General features: G+C 39.8%; 1 protein-coding gene across 1 annotated transcript; it reads right to left on the minus strand.

The window, feature by feature from the left end:
* Positions 1 to 927: 927 nt before the first annotated feature.
* Positions 928 to 15,600, minus strand: LOC135091952 (mRNA export factor Gle1-like). Its single transcript, XM_063990017.1, has 8 exons — positions 15,270 to 15,600; positions 10,009 to 10,160; positions 8,814 to 8,961; positions 8,066 to 8,238; positions 6,916 to 7,089; positions 6,325 to 6,506; positions 5,563 to 5,752; positions 928 to 1,838 (listed from the first exon to the last, which is right to left on the minus strand). The coding sequence occupies exons 1-8, from the start codon at positions 15,450 to 15,452 to the stop codon at positions 1,043 to 1,045; spliced, it is 1,998 nt and encodes a 665-aa protein (XP_063846087.1). The 5' UTR covers positions 15,453 to 15,600; the 3' UTR covers positions 928 to 1,042.
* Between the last annotated feature and the right edge of the window lie 977 nt (positions 15,601 to 16,577).

Raw genomic sequence — 16,577 nt, forward strand, 5'->3', positions numbered from 1 at the left:
TAACGACCGATTTTGTTCTAATGGTAGTTAACAAAACGAGTTTAATATCAATATATAGTTCATGAACATACCACAAGGGAAGCTGTAACATGTTTTGTCGATCAGTTGGTGCGTAGAACGGTCTGAGAATTTCGCATGTACTGTACGCACAGCATGCATATTCCGAAACAATTCTACGCCGCATCTCCATTACTGTCAAAAGGCACTAGTTGAAGCTACACGGGTTTTTAAAGGTGTTTTCATGGTTATAGTGACAGATTAACAAACTTTCTACATCTTGACAATTCGGTTAATGATCTGTGGCCTTGAAAAATAGTTGTGGGGAGAGAGCAGAGCGTTTCAGAATTGTGGTCTAAATCTTACAATGAGGTGTTAATTCTTGTCTGATTGTTTAATGGTTTCTCGATTAAATATGTGGTACACCTGCATGGTGAAAATACCTAATGAAATACTTTCTTTATGATTCGGGCATCTCAAATGCTGAATTCCATTTCATGTATAACGACCCAACAAAACATGCAAATTGTTGTATTTGTGTGCGGCAGTTTCCTGATCACAAATGAACATATGTATAAAGCAAAGAATATGAAATGGTTCTTTGATATATTTGCATTATCTTTTCGCCGAGCTTTGAATAATGTGCTATCTTAAATACCAGATTTTATTAAATGTTATTTATGAATGTTCTATGATTTTCTCAATACGTTTGTAAAGACTTTTACTCGAGGACATAGATATGTGTACGTAGATACCATTGTGAATTTCCACATTAATATTTTACCAACTGCTCTCTACTTATTTCTCAAGCTCAAAACTGGTGTCTTCACAAACCAAATCCAGAAAACCTGTATCATGTGATTTCTCGTGCACCAAAATTTAAATAAAATACTTGAATAAACATGTTATGGGAGAAAAATACTGCATATGTACAGCAAAATGCTTTACTCATAAAAGACAATAGTTTCAGATTAACTTATAATAAGATGTAAGGGCCTGGAAGACTTGAAAATTGTCAACAATACAAAAAAATTGAGATCTATATTTACATATACTTCATTATCATTTGATTCTGTGTCAGCTTGTTAGGTTTGTACTCTGCTAGGAAATTTTCAAACAAAATGAGACAATTCTGGCCACCTTCTTCAGTACATTCCCTGATTTTAGGCAGGTAACATTTAACAATGAATTCCATCAATTTGACAAACTGTTTCCTGTATGTCTCCTGCAGTGTGAAGCCAAAAGACTGTATGAACCTTAACAGCACCTCTCCAGTGATGCCAGACAGTGGTGGCTGGGACAGAACATTGGCCAGCACCTCCCATCCAATAGCTGCTGCCCGGATTGGTGATCCCTGTTTTTTGCTTATTCTTGTCAACACAAAGCCATACATTGTGGAGTACTTTCCAATCTGACTATAATACTGATCAAGCTTTTCTATATTTATCTGGCCTTCTCTGCACATCTGGCTTCCTGGCATGAGAGGGGGGCAAAGCTTGAAGAGATAATATAAGAAAAGATCCCACAAATCTGGATGGAAGGTGACAAGCTCCACTAGCAGCCAGGAGTAAGCTGAGGCTCCAAGTGCATCCTGTATCGCTACTTGCTTCACGATATTACTCATCACTGAATTCTTGAAGCTGGCGAGTACGTCTGGCTCAGCTTTCCTTTCCCTCATTTCGGCAAGCAGCTTCTGTAGCTTGTCTCTGTTGATGGAATGGTTGTCCTTGTTGATTTGATTGGCCATGGTTGCTTTGCGCCGCAGCTCCCACAGCTGGTCCTTGGACAACTTCTCAGAAGCTTCTAAAAAGTAATCCACTTTCTGTTTGAAATCCTCCAATCTGAAAAACAACAAAATATCAGCAATAGATTATAAAGTGTGATTTACTTTGTTTGAAATCCGTCAGTCTGGAAAACAAAACGTCAGCAATGGATTGTAAGATATGATTCGCCTTCTGTTTGAAATCCATCAATGTGGAAAAAATAAAATGAAGTAAAATAATAATAATAATAATAATAATAATAATTTCTAAAAAAAAAAAAAACATAATCTGCTTGAAATTCATTAATCTGGAAAACAAGTAAAAAAATTCAGCCATTTACATAGTCACAAAGTAGCTAAACCAGCCATGTATGGCCTTCACAAGACATCCTAAACTTAACAGTGATTTTAGCCTTTAACTGCTATTTGGTACATTTGCCCCTAATCAATAACCCCTCTGGCACATTTCTTTTCCCACAGCCACCTCCAAACATATTACACTGGCTAGAAAGTGCAAAATCTATTTTTTCATCCCTCTCTTTCTTCTAAGTGTTTACAAAAATTTCATACATTGCTTTTAGTTTTTTTTTTTTTATGTAGGAAGGACACTGGCCAAGGGCAAAAAAAAAAAAAAAAAAAAAAAAAAAAAAAAAAAAAAAAAAAAAAAAAAGCCCACTGAAATGCCAGTCCCATAAAAGTGTCAAAGCAGTAGTCAAAAATTGATGAATAAGTATCTTGAAACCTCCCTCTTGAAGGAATTCAAGTCATAGGAAGGTGGAAATACAGAAGCAGGCAGGGAGTTCCAGAGTTTACCAGAGAAAGGGATGAATGATTGAGAATACTGGTTAAATCTTGCGTTAGAGAGGTGGACAGAATAGGGGTGAGAGAAAGAAGAAAGTCTTGTGCAGCGAGGCCGCGGGAGGAGGGGAGGCATACAGTTAGCATGAAAATAGTGGTAGAAGACAGCTAGAGATGCAACATTGCGGCAGTGAGAGAGGCTGAAGACAGTCAGTTAGAGGAGAGGAGTTGATGAGATGAAAAGCTTTTGATTCCACCCTGTCTAGAAGAGCAGTATGAGTGGAACCCTCCCAGACATGTGAAGCATACTCCATACATGGACAGATAAGGCCCTTGTACAGAGTTAGCAGCTGGGAAGGTTGTGTCGAGTTGATAGATGGAGGAATTGAGTTTTTGAGGCATTGAACAATATCAAGTTTGCTCTGCCCCAATCAGAAATTTTAGAAAGATCAGAAGTCAAGTGTTCTGTGGCTTCCCTGTGTGAAATGTTTACCTCCTGAAGGGTTGGACATCTATGAAAAGACATGGAAAAGTGCAGGGTGGTATCATTAGCATAGGAGTGGATAGGACAAGAAATTTGGTTTAGAAGATCATTAATGAATAATACGAGAGTGGGTGACAGGACAGAACCCTGAGAAACACCACTGTTAATAGATTTAGGAGAACAGTGACCGTCTACCACAGCAGCAATAGAACAGTCAGAAAGGAAACTTGAGATGAAGTTACAGAGAGAAGGATAGAAACCGTAGGAGGGGTAGTTTGGAAATCAAAGCTTTGTGCCAGACTATCAAAAGCTTTTTTGATATATCCAAGGCAACAGCAAAAGTTTCACCAAAATCTTTAAAAGAGGATGACCATGATTCAGTAAGGAAAGCCAGAAGATCACCAGTAGAGCGGCCTTGACGGAACCCATACTGGCAATCAGATAGTAGGTTGTGAAGTGATAGATGTTTAAGAATCTTCCTGTTGAGGATAGATTCAAAAACTTTAGATAGGCAGGAAATTAAAGCAATAGGATGGTAGTTTGAGGGATTAGAACGGTCACCCTTTTTAGGAACAGGCTGAATGTAGGCAAACTTCCAGCAAGAAGGGAAGAGCTGAAAGGTGCAAGCACGGAGCCACAGTTTCGGAGAATAATTGGAGGGACCCCACCAGGTCCATAAATGTTCCAAGGGTTTAGGCCAGCGAGGGCATGGAAAACATCATTGCGAACAATTTTAATAGGTAGCATGAAGTAGTCAGAGGGTGGAGGAGAGGGAGGAACAAGCCCAGAATCGTCCAAGGTAAAGTTTTTAGCAAAGGTTTGACCAAAGAGTTCAGCTTTAGAAATAGATGTGATAGCAGTGGTGTCATCTGGTTGAAATAAAGGAGGGAAAGAAGAAGCAAAGTTATTGGAGATATTTTTGGCTAGATGCCAGAAGTCTTGAGGGGAGTTAGATCTTGAAAGATTTTGATACTTTCTGTTAATGAAGGAGTTTTTGGCTAGTTGGAGAACAGACTTGGCATGGTTCCGGGCAGAAATATAAAGTGCATGAGATTCTGGTGATGGAAAGCTTAAATACTTTTTGTGGACCACCTCTCTATCATGTATAGCACGAGAACAAGCTGTGTTAAAGCAAGGTTTGGAAGGTTTAGGTCAAAAAAAAGAGTGAGGAATGTACACCTCCATGCCAGACATTATCACCTCTGTTATGCGCTCAGCACACAAAGACGGGTCTTTGACACGGAAGCAATAGTCATTCCAAGGAAAATCAGCAAAATACCTCCTCAGGTCCCCCCAACTAGCAGAGGCAAAACGCCAGAGGCACCTTCACTTAGGGGGATCCTGGGGAGGGATTGGGCCGATAGGACAAGATACAGATATGAGATTGTGGTCGGAGGAGCCCAACGGAGAATAGAGGATGACAGCATACGCAGAAGGATTAGAGGTCAGGAAAAGGTCAAGAATGTTGGGCGTATCTCCAAGACAGTGAATATGAGTAGGGTGTTGCACCAATTGCTCTAAGTCGTGGAGGATAGCAAAGTTGAAGGCTAGTTCACCAGGATGGTCAGTGAAGGGAGAGGAAAGCCAAAGCTGGTGGTAAACATTGAAGTCCCCAAGAGTGTGGGCACGAGAGCATGTTAAGTCATTACGCACAGAAACGCAACATCCAGCTTTGGATAAAAAATGAGGATAGAGAAAGTAGGAGGGAACAGAAAAAGGGCTACTGTCAGTTGCCTCAGACACCTGAGTTTCAGTGAGGAAAAGAAGATGGGGTTTAGAAGAAGAGAGGTGGTGTTCTACAGATGGAAAATTAGATCTTAGACTGCAAATGTTGCAGAAGTTAATGAAGAAGAAATAGAGGGGGGGTGTCAAGACACTTAAGGTCGTCGACAGAAAGACAATCCGACCTGGGGACATTTATGGTGCCCTCCCCAGATGGGGACTCCGAGACTGGTGTAGGAGTCGCCATGATGATTTTGAAATTTTTGAGTGAAGGGTGTGTGTGTTATTAGGTTTTGTGTGGAGGAAGAGAGTTGTCTTTAGAGGGCAGGCTGTGACTGCCCTCTTGTGTTGTGAGACACAAAAATGTTCAATGAGGTTACAGCTGGGTTTAATGATAAGTTCACAGCACCCCCTGAACAGTGCTTTAGACCTCACTGGGAGTAATTATTATTTCGGCAGGTGTCTACTGCCTCCTCCTGTGAATTGTTGCATATCACAATGAAAGTATTAAGTGGAGCACATGTAAAGCATTTGAGAGTGACAGCTCCTTCATATATACCTGCATTTGCTATAAAAGAAAGATATAGTGTGACTGTAAAGAAAATCAATTCTGACATAAATTAGAATATTGTAACAGAAGGATGGAAATGAGCAGGTAAATAGGACTGATAATTGTAAGAGCTGGATCTGAAGAATGTCTAAGAGCAGAATTAACACCATTAAATTTTTTTTTCTCTCATCAAATCATCAGTCCTTTGGTTATGCAAGTTTGAACAAGTGAAGCTATTTTCTTACGTACTTATCTCTTTTGTCAGCTTCAAGGGCCGCTTCATACTTTTCTTCCTGCTTCTGCTCACTTTCAATACGCTCTTGCTCTCTCTGAGCCTGCTGCTGCCTCTTCATCTCCAGCTCGGCAGCCTTTGCCTTCGCCTCATTCTCTTGTTGAATCCGCTCAGCTTCTTGGTTTGCCTTCTCTACTTTTCTTGATTCTGCAAAAAGATGGTATGAATTTAGTCACACACTAGGAAACACTTCCTTAACTTTATATGTTAAAAACACTCAACCATTTAGCCCCCATTCATCCTTAACTCTTGCTACATATGAACATCTGTGAAACTCCAAGAAGCCAACAGGCCTACAAAAAGTAGTCTGTATAAAACGTACCTACATACCCATCATCCCCATCGATGACGTCATCTAAACTACTTTTTGATTCAGCACTAACAATCCAGTTATTGAGTTTATTCAGATCATCTATCACTGAGAACCAACTTCTCTACAAACAGAAAAACCTGATGCACCCACTTTCACTTTGTTTAGTGTTTCTCCTGTCTTAAATCCTGTGGTCTATAAACAATCTCCCTACAGAACATGACAGCAGACAGATTCTAAGTAAGCCAAAGGAATTGGGATTGAGGGAAAACTTTAAATGCAGAGAAAGAAAGCTGTATATTGCTTCAATTCTGACCATGAATAAACACTCACATTTACAGCAAACTCCTATACTGCCATATAATGTTACTATCAATCAAGCACTCCACAGATGAAAACATTAGCTCACCAAGCTTTTGAATGATGGATCCCACAGTTGTAAGTTCTTGCTGGAGTGCCTTATAAACTTTATCTATTTGTACTCTTGATAGTGGTTTCTGACGGAAGCTATTAATAATGTCTTCCACTTGAGTCCTTGTATTGTTAAAGCGAGCTTCTGTATTTCTATCAATTTCACTGCCTTCAAGTTCCCTGAAAAAAAAAAATAAATAAAATAAAAAATAAATAAATAAAAAAAATAAAGAACAAATTAAGAAACAAAATAAAAATAAAAATAAATAAATAGAATAAATAAATAAATAAACAAAAATACAATTATAATAGTAAGCATGAATCATAGAAGATAGTCATTACTGATAAGCACAACTATCTGAATTCTATTTGTTAGTGCACAGACAGGCTCTATCCATTTATACTCGTATATCAGAACAACATTCTTTCTAAAGGTGGGTAGCCATGTAAACTTATCAACATGTAACTACACAGTGCATATACAGTCTGACCTTCCTACTATAAACATACAGCTTCCAAATCCAACAATATCAACTGTTTCAATAATTATTTCCTTGGAGGTATTGAACAAAGAAGCATCCAGATTCACCTGAGAAGCTGATACATGACATTCCGCTTAGTGACAAAATCTGTGTGTAACATCTGCAGCTGAGCAATGAGGGACTGCAATAAATTTGCTTGTTCAGCTTCCTGGCGTTGTGCAGATTCCATTGCCTCCAGCAGCTGGGATGACTGTCTGGAGACTTGGCTTGTGTATTCTCTTCTGTGGGATGTGATAAGCTTTAGGGATTCAGTAAATATAATATAGGAATAAACACAATAACTATGTGCAAAAAAGATATACGTGATGTAATCAGGGTGGGTGATGGGTTTTTCTGGCTGCAAGAAAACAGGCAGGTGATGAGTTTTTCCAGTTAGCTATTTTCTGCTATCATCTTGAATTTTGCATGGTGATTTTTAGTCCACATGTCTCCTAGGCCTTCATACAACTACTACACTCTCACTCAGTGTCTCCATGACTGTCATGATGGTAGGACAAGTGATATATTTTCTTTTGTATTCGATTCCAAGTGAGACTTTCTGTGCTCAATATCAATTTGCTCCTGACATGAGAAAATATAAGGCAGGCCATGTGAACTATAAATTTGGTGGTCAATGTGAAAACGTAGTGAAATATGGTTAGCAATGACGAGTACAGGGAGGAATGGCCACCTGCTGTGTGTATATTAAGCAGCATTCTGAACAAAGGTCTGCCACAGGAGGAAACTTACTCTAGTTCATCATGTCACCAGAGAAAACCACATGACCAAGACACTATGGGATTGCGAGAGACTAAAGAGGAAGGATGGATAAGGAGAATGCTCTTAAATTTACAGCAATTAACTTAGAACTGTGAAATTAATAATGGAAATAAGGTAACTTCCATGAATGCCACAACATTGCAATACAGGGAGAAGCAATTTACAGTAATGTCCCTGCATGTCATGAGGTGGATGGTCTTGCCTTATTTAGGAGAGGAGAAATACAGAGAATACAGAGGAGAAAGTGCCCAGTCCCCTCTATTAGTTACCTTTTATGATAAATGGGGATTGTAGTGGTAGTATCCTAAGTTAGCAAAACGATGAAGGCAATAAAATATAAACATCCCAGTAAACAACTAATACATAATATCCCTATAAGCTGAGGAATCTCTTCCTCTAGTCCTGAGGAAAACATCACAGGCAATGATGGGGACATACTTGCAATGCTGCACTGCTGTCTGTGCTTCCTCCTCCTGTTGCCTCAACACATTCTCTTCATTCTTTATCCTTTCTTGCTGAGTGAGATGGTATTCCTCCACTTCCTTCTCATGTTGTGCATAGATTGAGTTCAGGTCATGCAAATATGCTTCTTGTTTTTGTTTTGTCTTTTTCTGTGAAATAGAAAAGTAAATTTAACATACAGTACAGGTATATATATATATATATATGATACCATTAATACTTTAAATTTCAACTGATGAAAACTGAAATGCTGAACACTGTACACACCATTGAAAAGAAAATATAAAGGTGTCAACAAAGGAAACTGCCCATCTATCAATACACTAAGGCAAAATCTCCTGGCAGAGAAAGGAGGGCTGAAACAAGGTGTCAACTTCTACACATGTGATATTTTTTGCAAATGATATATATGAACAGTCAGAGAGAGATATCAGACAAATTTAGAATTAAAATCTGGAACAAGCTCTCACATTTGGTCAATTCCAAATCTGATTTTACATTTGCAAGATCCTTGATCAAACAGTGATGAGCAAAAAGTAGCTTTAAGTGCAACTTCTATACATTAATTTCAGTAATCAAAACTAAATCAATTGGTAAACCGGAAAACACATGAATCACCTTAAGATCCAAACAAATCCATTTTCCCATTTTTTGCTATTCAGGAAGATATCAGTGCAAGCAATGGTAATGGTGATGCTGTTAACTTCACTGAACAGATACCTACTTGAATTGCTTCTTTATATGATTTCTCCAGGGACATTTTTTCCAGCAGTAAGTTAAGTTTGTATTGTTCATATGCCTTGCAGGCGATGTCAAGAGAGATGGGTAGGTACTGCTGCACACACTCACTTGGTCCTTCTGCACTACAAGAGCTGGAAAACAAAGGAAAATAAAAAGGGTTTGAAATGAGTATGATGCAAAGAAGAATTACAATTGTGAGATTTCTGATGAATGTGAAATAAAGAAGAATCAAAGATGTGATTTTTATGATGGATATGATATAAAGTATCCAACCTGTATGGTTAATCTCTATAAAGTGAGGGCAGGAGTACTTTCTCTTCTCCACTGTGGTACATGGGGCTAAGCAAAGAGAGTGGTGTGAATGACTGAAAGTTGTGTGCCTGCCTTGTCTTAGGTACTTCACTTTTTGGGTATATGTATGTATGTATATATAATATAAAGAATAGCAGTCATGAGATTTAAGATAAACAAAATTTAAAGAATAAATGTAGTACAAGGAAATATTGTACTTAGAATTTTCATCAACCAATGTAAGTAGTTTTCTGATTAAGGAAATAATCCCCACACTTCATCTGATAGCAAACACAACACCATGCACTCTGAACATGAATTAAAGTAGGTCTACTTAGAAAGAAATGTCAAAAAAGACTTAGCTGAAAGGTCATTATGATCACTTGACTACACTGTTTCCTGCTCAGAGTGGGAGTAACAATGCTCACAACATGGCAGCAGCCTCATCATCATGGCATTTGATTTGCTGATGCAATCTTCCTCTAAATTGAAAAGCAGCCAGAAAAGGAAGGAAATGCATCAATGAATGAGGAGACAAGGTTGCTACCATGGTCTTATTATCATAATTCCTTTAACATCCTTATTTTCCCTCATGCGGTTGGATGGCTTAAGTCCCTCCCAGTGTTTTGTAGTTGTTGATGATCTCTTTACTGTTGTTCTGCTGTTGCTGTGTTGTGAGTGGTTACTGTCAGAATTGACATGAAGCTGTATGACTTGTTAAAAGCGGCAGCCATTATTATAATATAACATCCCCTGAGCTGTTATGAGATAGGCACAATGAAATTATTAGACTGATGAAGCTTCTTCACTTGTGAAAAAATCCCTATCTGACACATAATCTATATCTGATCTTATAATACAGAAGATGAAGTAATAGTAATCTTTACCCATGTTGAGTATCTGTTGGCACCTCATCTTTGTTTTCCTCTTGGCACTCTTCCTCTGTTTCTACTTCAGTTGTAAAGGAAGACTGGCCTGAAAAATCTATTTTGCTGAAGTCTCCAATATCCTTCAGTCCGTTCCTGTTATAGTCCGAGTCCTGAAATAAAATGTCTCTTTAAATTATTACAGCAATCATACCACAAAAGAAATTAATGTTTCAGGTTGGCTGTCTCCTTTTGCTGTGCCCTGAGCCACTTTGTGCCTTCCTTACTTCATCTCCATGTCCTGCAACTGTGGTCTCATGACTCACATAGTTCCCTAACTGTCATAGAGAATATTCTAATTGCTATTCATCCCATGTCTTAAAACCATACTCTGAAACACTTCTGTGCTGCCCCTTCACTGCATTTAAAAAGCTCTACTTGAAGTTACATGTGTTTTTTATGGTTGCAGAGGCAGGTTAGCAAGATTTCTACATTATTTACTGAAGGAACACTTGAGAACCCGGCTAATTATCTCTGTGGCCTTTGAAAATAGTCGTGGCGAGAGAGCAAAGTGTTTAAAAAGACAGGGGTTACTGGCTTCATCTCTATCTCCTCCAAGTGTGATGTCTCCTGCTGGGGTGTGTAGTCAGAATCAAGGATACTTTTGGCCAGTCAGTGTTGGAAATGGTGTCAGTAAAAATATCTCTGACTTTGACTCTTCTACAGGATGAATTCTAATGTAAATTACTTGGTGTAGTACTAAGCTAGTTTTCCATTTTTGTGAAAGAGATTAACTTCTGTGAGGAGTCTCAGGAAATTACCTAAAGCGAGAAATTTGTGGTAATACTGATTTAACATAATTTCTTTGTTGAAATAAACTTGGAGTCTGAGTTGGATCGTCAAAAATCTGACTGATCCTATAATTTAAAATCCCAATATTCATAAATCTGGATGAGGCAGTGATAGGGATGGTACAGCTAACAGTCCAAATCAGCAGTTGGCAGTGGTCCAACATGGATATGAGTCAATTGTGGTCAACTACATATGAGCATTGGAACATAAGGGAAGCTGAAAGTAACCAGAAGGTCTATGCATGGTTGTCCTTTTTATCTATCATCCCTATTTACACATTCATCAGTATTATTAGTTTCAGACAGCATTTTCTATATGGCTCAAGTTCATAATCCTGTCAGAGCTGTGTGTCACCCATGCAGTAACCAATATTAGCATCACAATACAATGTTGACACTGCATCCTATTTCCAAGGTACGTATTCTTCAAGCTCTACCAGCAAAGCCTAAGTGTATTCCTTGAGTTAGATTCATTGACAAAGTTGTATATCACTCATGATCTTATCGGATGCCAATACAGTTGCCACAAAAAAAAGTATACATTTTCACCGCAATAAAAAAGTACACATGCGAATATCTTTTTAGTGTTTATTTGCGTTCCCACCACCAGCAGAGTGGGCAGAGCTAGTGATGATGTTGGTTGGCTAGAGTCTGCCTCCATTCATTGTTCCATACCACACCAGGCCTCAGGGTGCCTCCAGTGCTTCTACAGAGAGGTTTCTTGTTATGCTGCTCCTGAGCGCCCCCATTTTCTACTTGCGCACCAACTTCAATGTGCTACCAGATGCTCACATTCATTATCATGGGCTATGCATAGCGGTCTCTTCAAGATAAAACCCAGGCCCTCATTCTCCTAGGCGAAGGGTGGTCTGTCATACGTGTAGCAGCAGAATTAAAGGTGACAAAGAGAACCATTTACAAGCTAAAAACCACAGCAGAGAACCTCCCTCCCAGTGCAATACCAACCAGAAAACCAGGCTCTGGGGCACTGAGGAATACGTCTCCATGCACAGACAAGGTCCTGGCAAGAGAGGTGAAGGAAGACCCTTCAATTACAGCCATCAGCCTGAAAGAGAAACACCCCCAACCTCCTGCAGAACGTCTTGGTGCGAACTATTCAACACCATCTTCAGGAGGACTTAAAATTGCCAGCATGCCACGCTGCCAAGAAGCAGCTTCTGACAGAGGCTATCAAGAAGTGACGTCTGGATTTGTGCCAGAAATACAAGGAGTGGACATTGGCAGACTGGCAGAAAGTAATGTTCTGCAATGAAAGCATGTTCCAGCTGGTCAGGGGTGGCTCCAAGGTCGTGAGGAGGTCCAGTAACGAGTCCTGTTATGACCCTCGCTACATTGTCAAAACGGTCAAACACCCAGACAGTGTGGGGGGCATTCACTGGTCATAAGGGCTGGACTCTACTTTCTTCCTAAGAACATGATGATGAAGGCAACTAATTATACTGAAGTCTTGAAGTAGCCCATGCTGACATTTTGGAGTATTCATGAAGCAGAATATTTTATGCATGACTTAGCACCAGCACATAAGTTCAAGGCTGTCAAGGAGATCATGGTGAAAAACAATATTCGGCCAGGCAACTCCCAATATACTGGCCAGGCAACTCCCTAGACCTCAACCCCATCGAAAACGCCTGGCATGTAATGAAGACCAAGCTGGAGAATTCGTGCCCCAGCAGCATCAAGAACCAGACGGAGGAGCTGAAAAAGATATGGATCTACTTCAATGCCTCCTATTTCTCCACCCTTGCTGCTTCCATGTCCAAGAGGATCCAGAGTGTTCTGAAGTCCAAGGAGAATATGTCTAAATACTAATTGTAAGATAAAATTGTAAATAAAACAGCCTCATTTTGTATTCTATAGTTTTACTATCCAAAATTCAGTGATGTATACTTTTTTTTTGTGGCCACTGTATGTACACATTGTAAAGAAAGGTAAAATATTGTTATGGTAGGGGAATGTTGCTAGACAGGATGCTACTGTGAGACATAGGGTTGCAACTACTGGCCTCTCCTTCTCAGGCCACATGTAGCAAGCGAGGTGGGGGAAAGCATCAGACTTCTGGGTCCTATACTTCGCAGGCAGGAGAGAGAGACGGCAAGGAAGTGATGGAGATAGCCAGTGGGTGCTGAGGCACGAGAGAGGAAGGACGCTGCGCAGTCAGCAGACAGACATAGAGGAATGCAAGCATGGACCAGGGCAGCAGAGGTAGCAGCAGTGGCAAGACAAGTCTGGTGCCTGCAGGTCTTGAGGTGGCTGCTGGATGCCCTGGTGAGCAGACCTCAGGCAAGGATGGATGCACACGTGGTGACCAGAGTTTTGATATCAGGATGTGGTGGCCTGTGCAAGGTGCTGTGGAGACCAGAGGAACTGCTGGCCTGGAGGAAAACTGTGGAAGGAAATTGTCATAGCTGGCTGTGGAATCTCCCTGGTGCTAGAGGAATCTCTGTGAGCAACCTGTGTGGAGCCTCTAGGAGGTGTCTGCTGTGTACCTGAGGAAGAACCACAAGAAGACATCCTGTGACTGTGTAGAGTACTAGTTGCTGGGAAGTGCAGCTAAGAGGGACTTTGCCATGCTCAGCCACTGCCTCTGTGTTATGCTCAGAGATGTGTCTTGTGCTTACGCTCCCAGGTTTGCCTCATGCGAGGGGATGTCCGAGTGACTGCATGTGCTCTGCACGTGTGTGGATGCCGAAGTGACTCTAACCAGCAAGAGTGAGTGCTGCAGTTAAGACTCAGTGCTCTACCTGGTGTGAGTATTTTGCACCTGTAGTGTCCTATGTGACATGAGATAAATGTGCCCTGCTCTCTTGTGAGGAGATATATGCCTGTGTTGGGCATATAGTCTTTGCATGTCCTCCTTGCCTCACACTCCACTACTATGCCAATCCCTGTGAATTGTTTCTGCCTGCATCACAGCGCCTGGTGACAGAGTGAGTGCTATGCTGGCTACTCCTCTGTGTGAGTTGCTGCCTGCCTGGGTAAGTGTTACCAACAGCTGGTCAGGTGTGGGCGGAGGTGTAAGTAGTGGGTGCCGCAACAATATAAAAATTAGGGTAAATAAAGTTACATCAATTTCTTTCTTTGTTTTATCATTATTCATGTTTGATCCTAATATGGGATCAGAAATGAGATAAATGTAGATATTAAGCACAGTGGAATATTAGGTATTCTTTTATTCTTACACCAGTCTTAACATGGCTTTTTCTTATCCTTCTCATCTGATAGAGCTTCTCATTCTGAGTAATTTAAACACCATATATACCCACCACAAATTATATATAATGCTGATAGCAATTTTTAAAGATTTATCTGTTTTTTTGAGAACCAAGCAGTTGGCAGTGGGTGTCACCTTGATTATTTCTAGTGCACTGCCAGATTTTACGAAGATAAATGAGATAATGACTTTGTATTAATTTCTTTGCCTTACCAGTTAGGTTTGATTATGTTAGGCTAATTTGGTTAGGTTAGATTAGTTTGGTTAGGTTAAGTTAGTTTAGTTAGGCTAGGTTAGTTTGGTTAGGTTAGGTTATTTTAGTTAGGTTAGGTTAGGTTAGGTTAGTTTAGTTAGGTTAGGTTAGTTTAGTTTGGTTAGGTTAGGTAGGTAAGAAAAGGTTAGTTTGGTTAGGTTAGATTAGTTTCACTAGGCTGGGTTAGGTGGTGGTGGTGGAGACAGCCGGCTGATGGCCACAGGCAAGTGGCAGCCAGTCCTCTTGTGGAGAACATTGTGAGTGTTACTGCTGTGTTACTTATTTATGAGAACAAAACTATTTTTTCTGGTAGATTTCAGTCAGTTTTGTATTAATCTGCTTTTTTTTTTTTTTTACCACAAAACATTAGTCTCTGATGGTGGGTCAAGAGGGGATAAAAATAAATAAAAACTAATGATTTGCAAGAAAAACAACAAGCAGATTAATTCAAAACAAGCCGAAAACTACCAGAGAGACTGGTGCAAGAGTAAAAATTTACTCATAGTTCTGCCAGGCCAATCATGTTGCATTTCCCAGCTTGGTATTGAATACCTAGAAGTTTAAGGTTAACTTGGGCTGACACGACAGTAGAATGCGGGATTTTTGGCCTTTTATGTTGGGAAGCCTTCCAAATTAGCAGATTAAGATATTCAATCATTCCCTCCCAAAAAAAAAAAAAAAAAAAAAAACGAAGTGGAATGAAGCAGCATTTGTGGACAATTTATTTACGGGCAAAAATGTCAAACTTCAAATCGATCTATACAATGAAGAGATCAGCAATGAAATAAAACTAAATTATCATCATCTAGATCTAAACTAACCTAAACATGGGATTAAAAACGCCACTGTAACCTAAATATCATCCGAATAATATGAGAATATCAGAATGAACCTGAGAAGAGTGCGGGTCATCAGTCAGTCTTACAATTAATACCCTAGTACTGACCTCAGGGTTATTAGGGCCATAGTCTTCAGGAGGCTTGTCCCAATGCCTGAGTCTCTTGCTGTTCTTCAGGGCGTTGATAACATTGAAATATTCCTCCATACTTTCCGCGTCCTCCAGTCCTCTACAGGTGGGCCGACCGTGGATGAAGTTCAACTGGCTTGGTTTGTATACACCGCGTCCCATTCCCTGCCCGCTACTCTCGCCTGTCTCATTCCTTTGCCTCACTTAGACCTTCATCAAACTTTAAACCAGGCGATGGCGGATATGTCTGAACAGAGGATATGAAAGCTTAGTTAAGAGGCTCCATTTTGTAACAGGATCGGCTTGAATGTTTTATAATAGTGTGAAACGAAGCAGATAATAGCTGATAAATAAGGAAGACCTGACGCTACCTCAGTCGTTTTGTATAAATATGAAGCAAATATCCCAGGAGTTTTCAGATTTAAATGTGAAAAAAAACTAAAAGATAAATAAATATCCTAAAAAAATACTCAAATATTAAATAATAAATCTTAGGCCGGCCACACACGTGCAGTTAAAACTGTCAGTTTGGACTGTTCAGTTATAACTGACAGTTTTAACTGACGTGTGTGGGACCATCAGTCTCAGTTCAACAGAACTGCGCAGTTCGACTGAAGGAAATAGAAAAGTTAAAAGTTTTAACTGTCAACTGTGGGTGTTTGAGAACTGAGCGTGTGTGGGGCTTAACTGCGCAGTCCTCAGTTGACTTTCAGATTGGACGGAAACACCATGTGAGGGAAACACTTTACTTTTGGTAACGTTTCGTACAGAGTACTTCCTCAGAAGTACACTGTACGAAACGTTACCAAAAGTAAAGTGTTTCCCTCACATGTTGCTTTCTGTCCATTCTGTCTTAACTTATTTGTTTGACTTTCAGATCTCATAGTGTTTCTTTTCTTTCAGTGATCCAAAACAGTAATTATGTCTAGAAAGGAGAATCAAACCATTGCAGACTTTATAGAAATTTATAAAGCTTGAGGAGATATTCTAGTGGAGAACTTAAGGCACTCATATGATCGTCCTGTCGCTAGAAACCTTAAGGTAGCTGTTAGTCTTTCATGAGGCGATATTGCACTGCGCATTATTGTATCTTTCTTTTTAATGAAAGGAGATACCAGGGAAAGCAATTTTTGGTACACATTTTCACTCATTCGTAGGTAATTTTGAAAATCTTTTGCTTCATCACTTATTTCTCTCAGTAATTGAACATCAGAAGATTTATTTCGCCTCAGCAACCACTTCTTGCACCACTGCGCTTCTTAGTGTTTTTTTTTTCCTATTTTCTTG

The sequence above is a fragment of the Scylla paramamosain genome, chromosome 3 (genome assembly GCF_035594125.1).
Source record: "Scylla paramamosain isolate STU-SP2022 chromosome 3, ASM3559412v1, whole genome shotgun sequence".
Classification (NCBI taxonomy): Eukaryota; Metazoa; Arthropoda; class Malacostraca; order Decapoda; family Portunidae; genus Scylla; species Scylla paramamosain.

Bases quoted from the DNA above. Each gene is read 5' to 3' on its own strand.
- LOC135091952 (XM_063990017.1), bottom strand. From the start codon at position 15,452: ATGGGACGCGGTGTATACAAACCAAGCCAGTTGAACTTCATCCACGGT. The intron at 8,239-8,813 runs GTAGGTATCTGT...TCTATTTCACAG, and splicing joins CATATAAAGAAGCAATTCAA to AAAAAGACAAAACAAAAACA. The intron at 7,090-8,065 runs GTATGTCCCCAT...CACATCCCACAG, and splicing joins ACAGCAGTGCAGCATTGCAA to AAGAGAATACACAAGCCAAG.